Genomic DNA, 20,804 nt, shown 5'->3' with positions numbered 1-20,804 from the left:
ATTCTAAGTTGTAGTTGTGGAGATTTCTTATTGGACTTCAATCAACTAGTTTGATTTGGATTAAGGTATTTTTGTCTAATTTGATTTGTTGTAGGGGTATTTTAGTCCATTCAGATATGCAGCAATGGAATTTTAGCCTAATCCAAAAACATATTAGGGGCACTTTGGTCAAATCAATATCTGTAGGATAGGTATTTCAACCTAACATGGGATCTATAAGGGGGCATTTTGGTCTAAGTTATTACATGAATTCCTATGTCATAGCTTCTAAAGTCACTCTTTTATTATAAATAGAAGTCTAACAATTATTTAAACTTGAGTAAATAACAACTGCCTCAAGTAAAAGGGTCCTGCTGTAGGGACCACTGCATTTTTTGATCGCTAGTGCATTTGTGTGTGTGTTTTTTTTAAATATTAAAGAAATACACAAATGCACTCATGGTCACTGATGAGGATCAAATGCAGCGGGCAACATAGTATTTTTCTAAGTAAAAAGTGCTTTCCGTATCTCTTGAATTTGGACATTCGAGTATTTTTAACGGAAACTGAGTATAACCCTTATACTATAAAAAGGGTAATCTCCAAACAAGAAAAAAAAAATCACAAGTTTTTTTTAATCAAGAAGATAATCAAAAAATTATTAAATAGAAATATGAAGAGAATTAAAAAATTGCAATATATATAAATCACTATAGATGAGTTGGATTCAGAATTGATCTCAACTCATTATTTTATTTCATCTCATTATTACAACTTTTCTAAATTTTCATACAAAATATAATAAACAATTCAACTTTTTCAAATCTCAAAACAATAATAATATTAAAAAATAATACTCTAACAATATTTTATTCAACTTTCATCTCATCTCAACTCACTATCTAAACCTCGCCTTAGTATTAATACTAAGAGTTTTGCTACACAATCTCCACCACTCCACACTCCAGATTTTTTTAAATTTTTAAATTTTTTAATAATTTTTTTTAAATTTTTTTTGAGTTTATTCTTTTTAAATTATTTCAAATTTTCAATTTATTATTCATATAATAAATATTTGATAAAAGAAAAAAATAATAAAAATTAAAAAAAAATGTGAAATGTGGAGTGTGAGAGGTTGTGAAGATTTAATATACTATTAGTAATCCACGCCCCCATTATGGCCCATTATATATAGTATTAGTATACCATACTAATACTATATATACTATATAATGATATAATGATATAATAATATGTACATAGTTATCTACTAATACTATATGTTAGTGATAATATGGTATAATTACTAATACTATAGTGATTTATATAGTTATTTATATATAGTGAATTACTAATATATATATATATAGAAAAATGCTGGAGGCAGTCGGTTGGTGAAAGGCTGGGCAAACAGTGCTGACGTGGACAAAACAAAACGACGTCGTTTTCCTTTTTTTTCGTTTACCCCATTTCCCCAGCTCTCCCTCATTCTCTCTGTGTTTCGACCCCTCACTATTTTTCGAAGACCCCAAGACCTCTCTGTGTTTCTTCGACCCCTCTCCCCTTTCTCTACCCATCTGCCACGTCCGTCCTCACTGTGTTTCGAAGACCCTCAAGAAATTTCGCTCCAACTACCCTGTCCATTCTTACATCTCCAAAATGCAATTTCTCTCGCTCGAAGCCATTCCGTTTCTTTGAATCAACTTCTAAATGTAGAAAACACCATGAATCATGCTCCAAAGTCTCCATTTTTTCACTGGTATAAAAGGTTTCTTCCTACAATCATCGTGGAATATTCAAACTAACAAATTCATTAACCTTAAGAGAACCAATCTCTTTTCGATTTCAACCAATTCTTCTATTTCACTCATTGAAATCTCAACAATGGAAAAATTCCAAGATTTATTCATATCAAACAAAGAGGAAAAGCCATAATTCTCAAGCTCAAATCAGTCATCTAAGAATAAGAAAACCCATGATTGTTACCTCAAATAGCAAGCTTTCCAAACTAAAAATGAACTCACAAGTCCCAAAATCTCTTTGCAATCAAACCCAGATTCACGCTCTTAAAAATAAAAAATAAAAATAAAACACTAACATAAAAAATTTGTGACCAGTTGAGAGCAATTCCAAGACAAAAGTAACTGGAAAGGCAGATGGGAACAAAGTGGAGAGGAGATGGGCACTCAATGCAGTTGGATCGAGGTAGAAACCCAGAGAGATGGGTTTCAATCGACGAAGAAAGCTTGGCAAATGGGTTCAATCGGCTTTGGTCTCGCACGCAGAGCAAAAGTGAGAAATGCAAAATGAAATGGTTTAATTTGCTTTCAAGTTCATTTTCTCTCGTTTTCCATTTTTTTTAATATCAACTGACGTGACGCCACATTAGCCCACTGCACGACATCTACATGTGGAGAATGTATATAGAAGAATAGATATATATATATATATATATATATGTGTGTGTATATATATATAATAGTATCATAAGTGATATAGTATTTGATTATGTATGTTAGTGATAATATGTTAGTCTCTAACCTATTTATATATTTGATTATATATGTTGGTGATAATATGCTTGGTTACATATATGTTAGTAATAATATCATGGCTACACATATTTTTTATATGAGTGTATATGATCAAATGTATAAAAATGTATTTATCAAAAAGAATATATATTATAATTTATTATGATATAAAATGTATTTATCCTTAATAAATATATATATAGTTTATATTAATAACATATAATCAAATGTTCATGTTTAAAATTAAAATTTTTAATGATAATGTTATATTAAATGTTATATTAAGATTTATAAGATTAATTTTATGTTATATTAAATGTTATATTAATGTTATATTATTCGATTATTATTATTATACATGAATAATAAGATTTTAAAATTTAATGTTATATTAATTAACAATTTAACATATAATATTAAATTATTTATATAACATAAAAAATTATATATATATAAATCGGTCAGGTCCGATATTAATAAAAAGAAAATTGAAATTGGATTGATTTCGCCCAATTTAAGAAAAAAATTAAATCAATATCAGACCAAACTATTTTTAAATCGAACTAAATCCACCAGTTCACCATTTTTGTTTTTCAATCCTAAAATTTATTCAATAGATGTGATGAATAGAATGGGGTGTAATTCCTCAGAATTGGGCCTAAGAAACTGAGTATTGTAGGGACTGGACCTACCAGAGAGGTCCGGTCCATCCATATATTTTATTTTTTGTTAATAAATATATGCATACGTGTACGCAACAAAAAGGCATCTTTAACTTCATAACTCATCTTCTTCCTTGTTATCTTCAATTTCAAAGCTCCTCTTCTTCTTCCTTCTTCGTCGTCCTTTTGGTTGGTTTGATTGGTGATTGAATGTCCTAACAACTTCAAATTCTCCAGATGAAATAAAAGGTATTATATTTCTCCATTTATTCGATATTCTTGATATTGAGGTAACCGTAGATATGGTTTGAAAACCCTAATTCGAAGCAAAGACTGATTCAGGGCGTCTGCGTAGCTATTCTTCTTTTCTATTATGTTACTTGTTGTTCCTGATGGCTGGTGTTTCTGTAATTCCTTAAATTCAGCTCTCTTTATTTTTCGGTTGTTAACTTTTTTTAATTAAAGAATTACTATGTCCAAACAGGAGAATTGTAGGCAAAAATTCGTCGTCTCTATGGTTCCTTACACGAATATGATTATTATGTTGTGTATAAGTTCCCAGTGACCCTTCCACCACAAAATTTGAGCTCATTAGTTCTTTCCGTATCTCCATGTAATTGGAGGTCTTTTTTCCAATTTGTTGCAAAAAACTTGTAGCATTGTCTCTGTTTCTTACGGGTGTAAATTTTGGATTTTTTCAGTTATACCTCTTGTTGGTTTTCGGCCGTTATAGCGCATGGCAAACTTTGACGCAAGAGTTTCATATTCTTCACTCTCTAATATAGAAAAGGACAATTCCAGATTCCACTATGAAGATGACTACAGTGATTCTCCATGGTCTGTGCCACAAGCCCCATCAGGCTCAAACTCCTCTAAACAAGAATACTCATACCATTTCCCAATTGAATCCAATGACTTTCTTGATGGAGGATATGATTCAAGTGATGATACTCGAAATTCCATGCCAACTAACTTTCCTCCTGAGGTGAACTTAAAGAATGTGCTCAGTGGCATGTTTGCCATTTTGACTGGCCGGAACAAATCGGTTCCAAGACTCACCTCAAATCAGCAACTTCCCAGTTCGGATGTTTCGTTTCTTGAGTCTGGAAAGAATGGAAATACCTTTCTTCATTCTTCTGTTTACATACCCAGTGCCCCACCACTCCTCGAGCCTAGTGGAGTTAATTATAGCGCGTACAAAGAGGTCTTGGAGGCCGAGCCCCCCGAGTGGTTGCCAGATAGTTCTAGTACAGTTTGTATGCAGTGCACTGCTCCTTTCACGGCACTGACTCGTGGTAGACATCATTGTCGGTTTTGTGGAGGGGTTTTCTGCAGATCTTGTACGAAGGGGAGGTGCTTGTTACCTGTTAAATTCAGGGAGAGAAATCCGCAGAGGGTCTGTGATGCCTGCTATGATAGGCTCGATCCTTTGCAGGGTATTTTTGTGAACACTATAAGCAATGCTGTGCAAGTAGCAAAGCATGACGTCATTGATTGGACATGCACAAGAGGTTGGTTGAATCTTCCTCTTGGTTGGTCCATGGAACATGAGATATACAAAGCCTCCAATACATTGAGAAGCTACTGCCAGGTGCAATTCTGACTTACATCACAGCTTGTTTTATACATGTCAAATTTTTTTTGTCTCTGTAAAACTAAGTTCAGTTTCCTGCGTTGTAATGTCGTATATAGGATTCAACTTGCTAAGCATGTAGTTCATGCTAGCTCATAGATACTGTTTTGGGGCTTTATTTGTGTTGAATCTTTGCTTCATTATGTACTTGTCAACTAGCTGCTCATGGTACTTTTAGAAGTTGGTACTTCAATTACATTCTAAGTAACCATATCCTTTACAAAGTGATTTTTAACTTCAGATTGTTTTTGGAATGCACAGGTTGCTAGGTTGAATCCTGATAAGTCCATACCCTTGGCAGTTTTAAAAGGAGCAAAAGGCCTGGCAATTTTAACTGTTGCTAAAGCTGGTGTTCTAGTTACTTACAAACTTGGCACAGGTTTGGTCATTTCTCGAAGGTCAGATGGATCATGGTCTGCACCGTCATCCATAGTCTCCATGGGCTTAGGATGGGGTGCTCAGGTAAAGACACCATTGGTTCTTAGTATTTCTATAGTATATTTCCGGCTTTTACTGCTACAATAAAACTTGAAATTTTATCAACTTAAATGAATAGCATAGAAGAAAAATATTGGATATGCATGTTTTGGGATGAACTCTTTTACATAGACGTGAAGTCGTATTCTTTTGGCATCCATTGATTTTATACTTGCCACGTGTTCCCAGATTGGGGGTGAGCTCATGGACTTCTTAATAGTGCTTCATGATTTGAAAGCTGTGAAGACCTTTTGTAGTCGGATGCATTTTTCTCTTGGTGCTGGTTGTAGTGCTGCAGCAGGACCTGTTGGGAGAGTGCTGGAAGCAGATCTTCGTGCTGGAGATAGAGGTTCTGGCATGTGCTATACTTACAGTTGTAGCAAAGGTATTGTGTTATCTATTAGGTTTTCTCCATAACTTCTTGGTTTATAGGGGATCAGAATCGTATACTTGTATGTCTTTGTATACTGGTATGAGCACCTTATAGATAGCGATAACATGAAATAAGGGGATAAACAGTTGTTTGTATCATTGGCTTTGACCTGTATCTTCCTCAAGTTTCCTCTTCTTAAATAGGGGTTACCTTTTGTATACCATCTTGTGTACTTGGCCGATGCCTATGCATTTCAATATAATCGTTCACTTAAAAAAAATTTAAAAAAAAAAAAGTATCTTCCTCAAGTCTTGTTGAAATCTGTGAAATCTGCTGAGAATTAACATCCAATTTGTCAAGCCAGGGAATTCACTGCCATATCCGTTTCTTGTTTATGGATTTATATTGACCAATCAATCAACTACTAAGCCGTAATTCAGTTGGTTGAGTTTATTTTCATGAATTCTTTTGACTAACGCTATAGGAAAAATGTAGTGATAAATGATCTGTGTTCCATTTTGAACATTTTATAGGGGATAGCCCATACTCATCTACTGTATTCATGTGAACTCTGGTACATACCTTAGGCGCCCACTTTTTTCCTTGCTGGAATTTGGTGGTGGGTTGGTGGGAGGCATTCTTCTGTCAGTGTTATTGAATTTAACTTGATTTCAGGGCAAGTGAGGAAAGATATGTTTTATGACTCTTTTTAGTATAAGGGTGTTTTGTGTTGGTTGATGTATATCTTTGCTGCTTTCAGGATTATATGTTCTTTTGGTTGTACAGTACTTGGCACTTAAAGGTTATAACTGAATTGGATGTAATTATTTTCAGAAGACAGCCTAAAATAAATACACAATGGAGTGAACAGAGACTAGAGAAAAATGCCAAAGTATCATGGTCCAGAGATCAGTTATTGATTTGCTGTTAAAATAAGTATTTTGGTTTAAATATTTAAATCAGTTTGTAGTAGAAACCCAACAAATGGAAAAAAGTGTGAAGTATTCATTTCTGCAAGAAGGTAGTAAAGGCAGCTCAAGGATGTTTCGTGAATTCCATTCTAATGTGGTTTTTGCATATTTTATGGTAGCCTGAAAATCAAGGAGCACAGCTGATATCTTGTATTTTTTTTTTTTTTATAAACTATGACAGGCGCATTTGTGGGAGTGTCCTTGGAAGGGAATGTTGTTGCAACAAGGATGGACACCAACTTGCGCTTCTATGGCGATCCTTATCTCAGCACATCTGATATTCTACTTGGAATGGTAGACAGACCAAAGGCTGCTGAGCCCCTGTATGCCTCCCTTGAAGACCTCTTTTCCTGTGTACGGTGATGGTTCCAATTGTCTGTCTTTGCAATATGGCGTCTTTCTGGTGCACGTGAAGAATCTTTGCAACCACTGGCAACCTTCACTTTTCAGACACATGGTCAGATTCTGTTGCGTATTCCTCATCTTAAATCTGTTACTGTAAATAAGTCATTATTTCATGTACTCTGTATAAAGGTACTTACTTGTCTCGTGCGTGCATCTGTAATTGCCAAACCAATCAGTTTACTATGACGTGATACACTTAGTAGAACCGTTTGTTTACCCGTATAAATGCAATAAAATGATATAATTTCTCTTTCTCTCTCTCTCTCTGATTCGACTATGCTTACCAAAGGACTTCCTGTCATGCATGGTGGAACAGAATCATTCTAAAGTCGCATTGTAGGCGAGCATAATATGGTTAACAATCTGAGTTGTGTTGGCATATTTTAGGGTTACTTGGTTTTGTTATTGATGATGTGCCATGGTGTGGAGCAAGAGCATCATGTGCCGCGAAATTTGATAAGGAATGTCTTGGAATAGTCTGAGTACCGCATCTGATTAGCAGCATCAGGTAATTAAGAGCTCGTTTGAACACTATCTATGAATAGCAGTGAAATGGTTTAAGTTAAGATGTTTTATTGGATTTTGAAAAATGAAAGAGAAAAGTTGAATAAAAATTTTATAAAGTTAAAAAATTGTTTGAATCTAATTCATTTTTTATATATTTGAAAAAATTACATTATTTTTAGTCTTTTGTTTGTAAGTTTGGAAAAGTTATAATGATTAGGTAATGATTAGATGAAAATTTTGAATATTTAAAATTGAAAAGTATTTTATATTTGAATGATGGTTGAGAATGAAATATCTAAAAATATGTGAGAATATTTGAGAACAGATGTATTTTCAAACTTATTCTGTCCCAATTGAGCAAGACAATTTTTGCGAGCTATAATTAGCTAATAATACTTTTTTAAGATGCAAAACATAATCATCATCAAGATATTTGTGTTGGGATAACTGGCAATTAAATATTGAAAAACAATAGCAAACGCCCTTCCAAGCTGTCTACTTACAGATCAAGAATCATTTTCCAACTAAAAAAATACAGCGCTATACAAGTTGAGGATGGCATGGGGTACTCGGCTAAAATCCACCTTGGTCCTTTGAGGGATGATATGAGTTTGCCCATGAAGGTTCAGAAACTGCATTACATCCCTAAGAAATCCCTCCTGCCAGGACTTATAATTTCAGGAACAAATTATCGAAAAAGGTTCACATACTAGAACCAAGATTCTTTTATTTTTTTAATTCAAAAAAAAAAATTCCTTGGGCATGAATCGCACCTAGTATATATATTTAGGTCTAAGGCAAAACATGGATCATCTGGTTCGGACCAGCTCGAAAAAAAATCCAGCCTGGATGAACAGTGCTAAAACATGGATTAAGGTTTTTTTTATTTTTTTATTTTTTTATTTTCCAAAAATGGAGGACAACACTCCGTAATTTTACTTAAGAACCCTCACTCATTGGAGGAGTGCTATGGTTATCTCTTGTGATTATTTGGTGGTGACAAATATTCAAGAAATCCATAAGATACCTTGGCAGTTACAATTATTCCATAATAACTTAATGTAAACACTTTTAACAATAAAATATCACTATTGTCGACAACATATAGATGGAATGCCTCCTTTCCCTGACCTCTCCAGGCAACACTTTCCCCTAACTCCTTGTTTTGCCAAGAAATCTGCATCAGCATTTGCTTTTCTAAATACATGTGAAACTGTAACACCCATGGTAGATATCTATAAGATCATTTGGTCCCAGTAATTCATTGCTGACCATGGCATTCCTATCTTTATTTTCAACCAGTTGATCCCCACTTGAAGAATCATATTCTATATCTACCTTTTCCAGTTTTTTTTTTTTTTCTACACAGCTTTGCCCCATCAAGAAGAGCTTGTACCTCTATCTCAATATTTATAACTTTTGTATTGTCGAGAAAAGCTGCAAGACAACTACCTCTCACATTCCTTAATACTCCTCCTCCTCCACATGGTCCCAGGTTGCCATGGCTACTTTCATCCACATTCATCTTCACCCTACCAGAACTTGGTTTCTTCCATACAACTCTTGCCAATTGTTTAACTTTAGTGGGGATACTGGGAAGCCCTAATTTTCTCATGATATGGTTTTCTGTAAATTAAAGCTTTGCAACCCATTTAACTTTGCCTAACGATTCAATAAGGATCATTTTAACTTTCCAACATGCTAATGATATATCCTCCTTTTTGTTGTCCATACTTGCCTTGCATCTCCTATTCCACAGAAATCGACTGATGATTAAAGTAAAACAACAATGCCCACTTGAGATTTGGTTTGTGCTTAGAAAAACCATAACATCACTCTTCCATTGCAAAATTATTCCACACCTAGATAGTAAAGTCTCCATTATACAATACATGATCCATTGATTCTATGTGAGAAGATTCTCAACAATCACATCTTGAGGCTAATGGAATTTTACACCTCTAGATATTAATGTCAAAAGGCACTCCTTTAAAGAAACATTTCTACCCAAATATGGAGACCTTGTTGGATATGTACTTATTTTACTTCCATTTATCCCACTCCAACTTAGATTTCGATTTCTTTGTATGTCCTAGGCAAAAGTGAAGAAAAAGCCCTAGAGGAGGATTCTATCCAAATTGGTGTGTCACTTCCTTCTCTTATCCACATCGGTTTGCTTTTAATTTGAGCTACAAGAGCAGGTGACAACACCTCTCTAAGGATTTGTTCATCCCATCCTCCAATCTACAACATATCTTAAAGACTTTAACTTTTAAATCTAGTTTGCTAACATGCTCAACTTCTTCTACCAAAATGCCAAGTCCTTACAAGGTTTGGAACCAAAATGATACCCCACTCTATCTAAATATCCACCCTAAGTGCTTTAAATCTTCTGAAATGAGTCGAAAGACAGATTTCCAAATATTTGAATCTTGTCTTGAAGTTTAAACCTGGTAGGTTAGGGTTGAATGTCTTTTAGGTATTTTGCTCTAAAGTATTTCAGCCCACAAGGGATTTCTCTTAAATAAAAACCACCAAGCGAACTTCATGTGTAGGGCCCCCTTTACTGTTTCTAGATCTCACCATGTAACACAGTGAAATGAAGCCTGATTTATATAATTTTGCCTACTTCGAGGGGGTAGCCTCCAAAAACTTAGAGAGAAACTGAGAGAAATTGTATTAAAAAATAACCATTCTAATATTGCCTTACACATACTGAGGATATTAGTAACTAAGGAATCAACTCCACGGCATTCTCAGAGTCTCATCCAATGGAATCACAATATCTCATAATAGAAAAGGGTAAAATAGTAATAAGAGTTTCTCTCAGATTCTAATGGGCTCAATAAGGCATTACAATTGAAAAGAAAGATAAAAACAAATGACTAGTCTCAAGCCCACCAGTGCAACTCTAGGCCTTCTTCGATTTAATCACCAACTAAGCTTCCTGTGCCTTGGCCCATGTTAAGCTCATTAGCCTCTTATGCCCATTAGGCCCTTCATGCATGTGACATAGTCCCCCCGATTAGAACACCTTGCCCACAAGGTGTGGGTAGGTCTTCTTCATATCACGATATGCTTCCCAAGCTGCCTCCTCCGTGAGCTGTCCCTACTTGCGAATCAGCAGCTCAATCCAAGATTGGTTCTTCACCTTTCTCATTCTTTTATCTAGTACTTCTTTTGGTTATGGTCTCATTATTCCTTCTGCACTTATGGGTGGCAGATATTGGTGTGCCACCACCTGCTAGCTAAGCTTCTTCTTGATTTGGGACACATGAAACACTGGGTGGATGGGGGCAGCTCCAATCAATAAGTGACATCACCAATTTTCTGCATGATCTTGAATGGCCCGTAAAAACAGGAAGAAAGTTTCAAGCTTTGGCAATGGGCCACCGAAAGCTAGCGATAGAGCTTGAATATAAGGTAAACCCATTCCCCTACCTCAAAAGATTGCTCCTTTCTTTTAAGATCAGCATATTTCTTCATCCTGCTTTGGGCCTTCTGTAAATTGTGCTTCAATAACTGTAAGATTTGGTCTCAGGATCTTAGTTCCTCATCTACTGCCTCGACCTTTGTAGTACCAGAGGTAGGGAAGTAGTTTGGGTGTTGCATAGCAGTATAAGGCCTCAAAAGGGGTGATACGAATCAATGAATGGTAGGTGGTGTTATACCACCATTCTGCCAAGTGAATCCAATAAGCCCACGCTTTAGGTTGATCTCCCACAAAGCACCTTAAGTAGTTCTCTAGGCACTTATTAACAACTTCACTCAGACCATCCGTTTGTGGATGGTAGGAAGAGCCGAATTACCTTGAAGAGTTCTTGCCAAAGCAGACTGGTAAAAACACTTCCCCTGTCTGAGACAATCGAGTGAGGCATGCCATGAAACTTAAGGCCCGGTTTATATTCGCAACCCATCTCAACTCATTTCAACTCATTTCAACTCATCTCAACTCATCTCACTACTATTCATCAACTTTAACTCACAAATCTCACTACTATTCACAACCCATCTCACTACTACTCACAATCCATCTCAACTCATCTTAATTCATCTTCGAATCCAAACGACACCTTAAGGACATTTTTAACAAAAAGCTGAGTCATTGTCTTGGCAAAAAAGGAGTGAGCTAAGAGATAAAGTGATCATATTTAGGTTGCGTTTGGATGTTGAAATGAGTTGAGTTGAGTTGAGTTGAGTTGAGATGATAAAATATTGTTAGAATATTATTTTTTAATATTATTATTATTTTAGAATTTGAAAAAGTTGAATTGTTTATTATATTTTGTATTGAAATTTGTAAAAGTTGTAATGATGAGTTGAGATGAGTTGAGGTGAGTTGAGTAACCAAACGAAGCCTAGTGAGGCAATCTACAAGCACCCACACACTATTGAACCCCAAAGAAATGGGCCGAAGTCCATTGTAATGTGTATCCATGGCTGTGAGGGAACTAGAAGGGGCTGTAGCAACCCACTTAGCTTAGATTGGTTTGCCTTGACCCTTTGGCAAACTTCACACTCTCTGATATATCTTTTTAAATATGATCTCAATCCAAGCCAATAAAACTCCATTTTAATTTTGTGCAAGGTTTTTTCATAGCCAGAGTGCCCACATAGTGGCCCACCGTGCAATGTCTGTGAATCTTTTGCCTAGACCCCCCATGATCAGCAATCAACAACCTCTTTTGTAGTAACTTAACCCCCTCTGATGGTGAAATTCAGTGGAAGCGTCCCCTCCTGAAACTGCGAGAAAAGACTGATTGTTAAGAGTCCTGGTTGTACCCTTTCTTGACTTATTTCCACCACTCAATAATGGACATAGACAGAGCTGAGATGCTCATTTCTAAATCTTGCTTAGTGCCCTTATCCCTCCTAGATAAAGCATCTGCCACTCGATTGTCTGCCTCCTTCTTGTATTCTACTTGATGTCATACCCCAACAATTTGGAAACCCATTTTTGCTGAGTGAGGGTTCCCACCTTTTGCTCAAAAAAGTATTTCAAACTTTAGTGATCAGTCCTCACTGTGAAATTCTGCCTTGTCAGATAAGGTCTCCATTTTTGAATTGCATGCACCAAAGCATAGAGTTCTTTCTCATTGGTAGACCAAGCCAACACCCTGCCCTTAAGGACTTAACTAAAATAGGCAATGGGTCTATATTTCTGCATTAATACTGCCCTAATGGCCCTCCCTGAGACATCACACTCTATAACAAAGGGAAGTATGAAATCTGGCAGGGCTAAGACAAGAGGATTAGTAACTGCAACCTTTAACTTTTCAAAAGCCTCCCTAGCCTTTTGTGTCCACATAAACTTATTTTTTTTTTAACAAGCCAGTTAGGGGTCCAACAATGCTCTCATACCCCTTAATGAATTTCCTATAGTAGCCTGTTAGACCTAAAAAACCTCTTAGTACCTTGAGTAAAGTAGGGAAGGACCACTCTTTCATGGCCTTAATTTTCTCAAGGTCTGCTTTTACACCTTCTGCGTAAATTAAATGACCCAGATAGGCCACTTCAGCGCATGCAAAAATACACTTAGAGGGCTTGGCCAATAATTGATGCTCCCTTTGTGTTTCCAAAGTCCACCTGAGATACTGTAAATAGTCTTCAACAGTCTTACTATACACTAAGATATCATAAAAAAAAAAGATTAAAACAAACTTCCTCAAATAGGGTTGAATATGTCATTCATTAACTCTGAAAAGTTGAGGGAACATTAGTTAGCCCAAAGGGTATAACTACAAACTCATAATGGCCCTCATGTAAATTTTAAAGCCGGTTTTAGGAATGTCCTCGTTTCTCACCCTAATCTGGTGGTATCCTGAGCGAAGGTCTAGTTTTGAGAAGATCTTAGCCCCACTTAGCTCATCCAACAGCTCCTCAACCACGGGATGAGGTATTTATTTTTTACAATGGCATTGTTGAGTGCCCTATAATCAACACACATCTACCACGAGTCATCAGCCTTCCTTACTAAAAGTATTGGGGAAGAATATGGACTTTGACTGGGCTGAATCACCCAATCCTTAGTAATTCCTGTACTATTTTCTCGATCCCCTCTTTCTAAAAATATGGGTACCAGTAGGGCCCTATAGACACTGGTGGAGTATTAGGTGATAGGTTAATTGAATGATCATGTCTCTTGTGGGGTGGTAACCCTTGAGGTTCGCAAAAACATTTGAAAATTGCTCTAATAGTTCCTTAATAGTCAAAGTCAGAGTCGAAAAATTCAGAATTCGGAGTCGGGGTCGGAGTTTGAGGGTGAAAATATCGGAGTCGAAGTTCAGATTTGAACAAGACTCCAGACTCCGATAGATATACTTAATATGTTTAATATTACAACATAAATACCTGAGGCTCAATTAGCCTAATTGTTGTTGCGATTTTTATTAATCTCCATGCAGTTTTTATAAATACCTGAGTTCGAGCTCCCAGTGCCCCATGACCGCAAGAATAACTTTTTTTTAGGCTTTTTAACTAAAACGGCGCCACATATACTAGAATGAAATCAATTGAATAATGTTTTTTCTTCACTTTCTCCCCCCAGGCTTATTTCTCCCCTCCCCCCCCCCCCTGGGGACCCCAGTTCCCCTCGAGCCTTCTTCATTTGTTTTCACTTTTTGGTGCCGAGAGTCGAGAGGAGCATGGTGCATGCTGTTCAACAGAGATGGTGTGTATTGTCCGACAAAGATGATGGCTGAATCGAGATTGATTGGATTTGTGGGCTGAGGTGAGATTGGTTTCATTAGGCTAAGAAAATGGAGGAGATAGATCGAATATAAGTATGAAATTTCTTAATCTTTGTTGAATGTTGTTGGATATTGTTTGGATGTTATTTGGAATCTTTGGATGTTGTTTGGATGCTAGGAATGTAGGAAGAAAATTGGAAAAATCCCTAACTTCGAGTTGGGCTTTGACTTCCGACTTCCGACTTCCCACTCTAAAGCTCCAATTGGATTCAGAATCTGCTCCTGATTGGAGTTGGAGTCGAAACTCAACTTTGCCTCCGACCTTAGTCGGAGTCGGAGGTTAGAGTTGACTATTTCGACTCCATCGGAGTCAGAGTCGGAGTCGAAGCCCACCCCTAGGCTCACATGAGAGCTCAACTTCCGTACATTTGATACGACCCCAAATCAAATTGTTGGATCATGTTGGAGCACGACTCATGAGCATCTGATCCGACCTTGATCAAATAGGATGGATCACGTGGGGACTCCGTTCTCAAGCATATGATCCAAATATCAATCAAATTGGTTGAACCCTTTGGGAGCTCAACTCCCCAGCATGTAAAGTGTTGGCTAGCAAGCAAAATGCTTCTTTCAAAGGGCAAGTAACAACAACGGGCACTTTGTTCAGATGTGAGCTAAGGTCCTCACATCCAAGAGGGCAGGTTATAGTACTAAAAGGAATGCTCGCCCCTGAAGACAAGTAAAAACTGATTGCAACTTGAAAAGCCAGCAATACTATCCAACCCATGCCAGCAAAAGTGCTTGAACCTACCGTGGAGAGTAACAACTCGCACACTGGAGTGAGAAGCCACATCTTGCACCCGAGTCGAGTAAAGGGTGTCCCACCAGAGCGAGCAACAATATCTTGCACTCAGACAAAAGGGCGTCTTGACGAGGCGAGCAAACAATGCTCATCTCGAATGGCGACCAAAAGATCTTGCCTCGAGAAGCACTCCTCCCAAGGGCAAACACGGTGATGTTTGCAAAAGTGTTCGTCTCAAGCCCCGTTGGGCGAGCACTTTGCTCACATTACATGCTCAGGTATTGTGCCTGATCTAGTTTAGATTACATGGGAGCTCCCGAGTATATAAAGCGTACTAGATTGCCAACAATATCCGATCAAGCAATGTTTTAAATTCCATTCTAGTGATCATTTTGGTTTTAAGTATTGGAATAAAATATTTCAGTACCGATACATTCTGATGTACCATTTTAAGATTAGATATATATATATATATATATGTATGTATGTATGTATGTAAGTGTATATCATATATGTATTTGTGTATATGTATGTATGTGTTATATATATATATATATAAGATTTGAAGATTTCTAAATATACCTTGAAAATATTAAAAAAAAGGTAGAGATATTGGTGTCACAAGATTATTAAAAAGATTACAAACTTGAGTTAGAACACAAAAAAAGATAGAGTCGAGAAATTATTAAAAATAATAAGATTTAAAAAGAGTGAGAGAGAATGAATGGACATATTTAAGGTTATAAAAGAATTTAAATTATATAAATCCCTTTTAGATTTTAGAATTACATGAATGTCATCTAGATCTGAAATTTATAAAATGCCATCCAAACTCAAAGAAATTACAAAACTGTCATTAAACCAATTCAGAGCGAAATGTAGATTGAAATTGGCCAGAACGGACCGAAATTTGGAATGAAATGGAATGAGGATGTATAGTGTTCAGATACTACATCGGAACGAAGGATTTCTGTCATTTCCACTAAAAATCTCCATCTAAGAACCATCAAGCCAGTGACACACATACCCACAAAAAATCTCCATATTAGAACCATCAAGCCAAAGGCATAAATACCGGCTAGAAATCTCCATCTCAGACCCACGGCAATGATAGCATCGTGGATTTCTAATGGGCAAGTGAAGATATTTCAAATTCCCCTATATAGTATGGTGTTTGAACCGAGTAAAAGTGTTCGCACCTAATAGAGCAAAAGTTGTTGCACCATTGGGCGAGCAACAACAGCTTACCATTTTGCAAGCAAAGAACTCTTCACGAAGGGCGAGCAACAACATCTCTCACCTTGGGGCAAGCACTTTGCTCAGATGTGAGCAAAAGTCCTCGCATCCACCAAGGCGAGTGAAGTACTTAGGTGAGTGACAATACTGAAGAAGTGCTCATCCCAAAGCCCACAAAAGCCAAAAGTGCTCCTCTCAAATGGAAGCCAAAAGAGCTCACCCCTAGAAGTGTTCCTCCTAGAAGCGAGCATTAAAAAAATAAGTTATGTTCACATAAGTTCTCGTCCTAAAGTGCACAAAAGTCAAATCAAATGGCAGCCAAAAGAGCTTGCCGCGAAAAGTGTTCCTCCCAAGGGCAACCATTCAAAGAAATAAATAAGGTGTTGTTTGCAAATTAACTCATCCTGGGTGTACAAAATTCAAAAGTGCTCACCGCTCGGGGCGAGCAACAACATCAAGCACCTGTTGGGTGAGCCCTTTGCTCACATTATATGCTTAGGAATCATGGTTGATTTCCATAAATATCTGACCCCAATCAAATTGGTAAGATTACATGGAAGCTCAGCTCTTGAGTATGTAAAGCATACCAGATCCCCAACAACATCCGATCAAGTTCACAACATAAATTCCCACTAGAAATCTCCATCTCATAACCATCAAGCTGACAACACAAATACCCACCAGAAATCTCCATCTCAGACCCACGACAACACCAACGTCATTGGTCTTTGGTGTGAAAGTTAATATATTTCTAATTATTTTCAACACAAATCACGTTGTGGGTCTCTGGTGCAAAAGTGAAGATATTTCTAATTATTTCATTGCGAGTTACACCATGGTCGGATCTAGTCACTTCGACGTGGTCATCCATCTTTCACACCATGGGTTGCGTAGTCACATCAATGAATAAACATGGCCATGCAATTTTTCCAGAGAAAAAGAAGTCTGAAGCAAAAGGAGAAGAGAAAGAGCAGAAGATTGAAGAACAAGAAGAGGGTAGATGGAGAGCGGGGAGTGCGAGAGAATATGAGGATGAAACTGGTGCCGGAGATTTCTGGTTGTCGGCTAGTTTGGTTTAGGTCAGGGTTGTTTCTTTCTAATTTAATTTGTTGTAGGGGTATTTTAGTTAGTTTGGATATGCGGTAGGGCCATTTTAGCCTCACCCAAGTCTCTTGCAAAGGCACTTTGGTCGGATCACCATATGTAGCAAAGGCATTTCAGTCCAACATGTGATTTGTAGATGAACATTTTGGTCCAAGTCATCCCATGAATTCCTACATCGTAGACTCTAAACTCGCTTTTTTATTATATATATATAAAACAGTTATCTTGAAGCGGTACAATAGTATGTACTAATACTAAAATATTCTGTTCCAGTGCTTAAATTGGAGTAATCACTGAACATAATTAATTGGAATAAACAACTAATTCATTTTGCTTAATTACTTGAAAGAATTTATTTTAATATTTCTAATGTTTTTCTATAGATAAAAAGAAAATTAATACACCATCTATATAAATGAATGAAAAATGGGTAAAGAAAGTGAATATCTCATTTAGGACTCTTCCTCGTAATAACAATGTGTGAGATAATATTATGAAAATTCAATATGAATATTTTTAGTTCGAATGACATCACATTTAATTCATAATAGCTAAATGAGACTGTAAAAGCAGTTTTATAATGAACTTTTATTATTGATTTATATTTTTCAAAATCCACTTTTCATATCAAATTTTAAAATATATAGTGGTATTATATAATAGTGATAATAAATATTTTTTTATTAGGAATTGGATAATAAGTCATTAATCTCTTTTTTACAATACTCAATAACTCAATATAGAAGACAACACAATTCTTTGGTGACTTACTTTTTCTAATCAATAACTTTTTTAATAAATTTTCAATATATTTTTTTATAATATTCTAATAACTCATTATTCATTTGAATAGGTTTGACTTTAATATGAATGTTCTTTTCCGAAAACTCTTTCTCATTAGATAATTCAACTGCATGATGCTTCCTATTTCAAAAAGCATTTGATAAACTAGAATATACATTTTTCTATTATTATCGTAAAATTAGTAATTTTTTTGTACTAATAATGGATCTACTAACTGCTCATCTACTCTTGTGTTTTAATTCTTGTTTGAGAAAGCTTATTTTTTTAGTTTAATTTTATGTTTTGCTAAATAGTTAATTTCTTACTCAATGAAGTATTTTTTTAATGATTTATTTCGTTTGAAAAGGGTGGAAATAAAAGCTTAAATTGATTTTTTTTGTCCATATATGTTAGTAGTCATCCTTTTATCTGTTACTGAAAAGTGATATAATAAAGAAAGAAAAGGATTTCATAGAATAACTTCTGTTTTAATATTTATAACCAAAATAAATATAGTTTTAAAGCAAATCCAATTATTATAAATATTTGTATTTGATAATTTATAATTTATATATATTTAATTTTGTGCCATTAGCATGTCATGATAATATCTATTTTTTTTTTCAAAATACTTATAGGATATTAATCATTCTTAAAAACAATTTAAGTTTACTCTAGTATCTAATAATCCAATTGTTGTAAATAAATATTCTTGATTAATCAAGATTGTTATTTCCGTGTACCATTTTTTAAAATCTATTTTATTTATAATATTGATGAAACTTTTAGACTCCTTGTTTAGAATTATAAGTCATGAGAAGTCAGTTTTTTCTTAATTAGGTATTATAATATGTTAATCCATTTTTAGTAATATGATTCTTGTAATAGTTGTTCATTTAATACTTCTAATTTAAGATTAGAAATTTTCTAAGTGTTAATATATTGTTTATTTGATTAATTTCTTGTTACAAATAATGTAAAGTAATTTTTTGTTTTTTGTCTTGAATCGATCGATAATGTCGAGAAATTATAAGGTTGAGCATCAGAGCAGTCTCAATTATTTCTAATTATTTATCCATAGTTTGCGAATTTAAATTTATATACTTATTTTGTTGAATAATATTATCTACACTTAGTTTGAATAATGAGTTAAGATGAGATGAAAGTTGAAAGTTGAATAAAATATTATTAGAATATTATTTTTTTATAATTATTATTATTTTGAGATTTGAAAATGTTGAATTATTTATTATATTTTGTGTGAAATTTTGAAAAAATTGTAATGATGAGATGATATAAGATAAAACACTTCTTATATCTAAAGCAAGCCTAACTGTATTAATTAATAGTCTCAAAGGGTGGATATTCTTCACAGACAAGTTGAACATTGCCTCATTTAATTCGTTGGTTGTTCATTCTTTTAATGGTAGATAATTGATTCGAGTTGTAAATATCAAGCCATGTAAAAAAAGACTCAAAATAGTATATTTTCTTGTATTTCATTTAAAACTCAAACTATTTTTTCGAATAAAATTTCTTTCAATTTTAGAAAAAGTTGCAAGAAATGATAATCTTCTGAGTATTATCTTCTAACATAAAATCTTTTATATCAGTTTCACAATTATCTTTTAAAATAATATAAATTTGAGCATCATCTCTAACTATCTATGTATAAGTTGGAGAGGATGGTTCCTTTTGTGGAATTGAAGTGTTATGAAGTTGAAAGTATATTTGTATTTATATAATAAAATTGTGTGTCAATAACTCTTTGATCTTGAGTATTCAAATTTTGAGATTTATTTTAAGAAATTAAAGTAAATATAGATCTAGCTAACTGATAATTTGAAGATGAAGGCATTTTAATATAAAAAAAAGATCTTCTAAAATGTTGAAAACATATTTGAACTAATCTACCTAACTTTTGATCCATATAATCAAGAATAGATATAACATTATTTTCAACTCTAGATAATAGAATTATATTTTCAACTTTCAATAATTAGGAAGAGTAGTTTGATTCAGTTAATTTGTCTACGTTATAATTTGGTATACTTGACTATAATAATAATGTATAACTCTTGGGGTTAGTAATCAGAGCTTGTGGCCCAAACGTTGTTTTTATTAATTTATAATAAACGCAATAAACAACACTTAAAATGGTGCGATCCTTTCATCATATGATAACGACTAATTTTAATATTTAATAATAAATCATGTCAAATATTGACATCAAATAATGATAATAAATAATTAAGATGACAATTAAAATAAATAAGATCTTGATATAGGCTAGATTCTATCATATCAATTAATGAATTATAAAATTTATAATGGTGTCTATCATGTACACATAGTAATTAAGAAGCATTTAATCCACCTATTGTCAATGGCTTAATAGCAACCTGTATATTCAATAAGAATAAAATAATATTTTTGTTCAATACGTTGCTTAATAGCCTCTTAGTTAATAATTGCAATGATTCATAATCACTATTTAAACTAACGATTTTTTCAATAGTTTCAATTGAATTATTCATGAGAAATTATAATTTAAAAGTGATACTAGATTGCTTATAAATTTTATTTTTTGGAACATGAAGAATGATCCAAATGGAAATTTCTTTCAATATCTAAGATGGCTTAGGACTC

At 34.6% G+C, this 20,804-nt stretch overlaps 1 protein-coding gene across 1 annotated transcript; it reads left to right on the top strand.

Moving 5' to 3' along the window:
• Positions 1-3,270: 3,270 nt before the first annotated feature.
• Positions 3,271-7,285, top strand: LOC121250180. Its single transcript, XM_041149175.1, has 5 exons — positions 3,271-3,424; positions 3,877-4,766; positions 5,070-5,270; positions 5,475-5,670; positions 6,811-7,285. The coding sequence occupies exons 2-5, from the start codon at positions 3,912-3,914 to the stop codon at positions 6,990-6,992; spliced, it is 1,434 nt and encodes a 477-aa protein (XP_041005109.1). The 5' UTR covers positions 3,271-3,424; positions 3,877-3,911; the 3' UTR covers positions 6,993-7,285.
• The last annotated feature ends 13,519 nt before the right edge of the window (positions 7,286-20,804 follow it).

The sequence above is a fragment of the Juglans microcarpa x Juglans regia genome, chromosome 2D (assembly GCF_004785595.1).
Source record: "Juglans microcarpa x Juglans regia isolate MS1-56 chromosome 2D, Jm3101_v1.0, whole genome shotgun sequence".
NCBI lineage: Eukaryota > Viridiplantae > Streptophyta > Magnoliopsida > Fagales > Juglandaceae > Juglans > Juglans microcarpa x Juglans regia.
Note: the sequence above shows the minus strand (reverse complement) of the source record. Positions and strands in the feature narration are given on the sequence as shown.

Coding starts and splice junctions, on each gene's coding strand:
- LOC121250180 (XM_041149175.1), top strand. CDS start 3,912: ATGGCAAACTTTGACGCAAGAGTTTCATATTCTTCACTCTCTAATATA. Junction 4,767..5,069: donor CATTGAGAAGCTACTGCCAG/GTGCAATTCTGA, acceptor TGGAATGCACAG/GTTGCTAGGTTGAATCCTGA. Junction 5,271..5,474: donor GCTTAGGATGGGGTGCTCAG/GTAAAGACACCA, acceptor ACGTGTTCCCAG/ATTGGGGGTGAGCTCATGGA.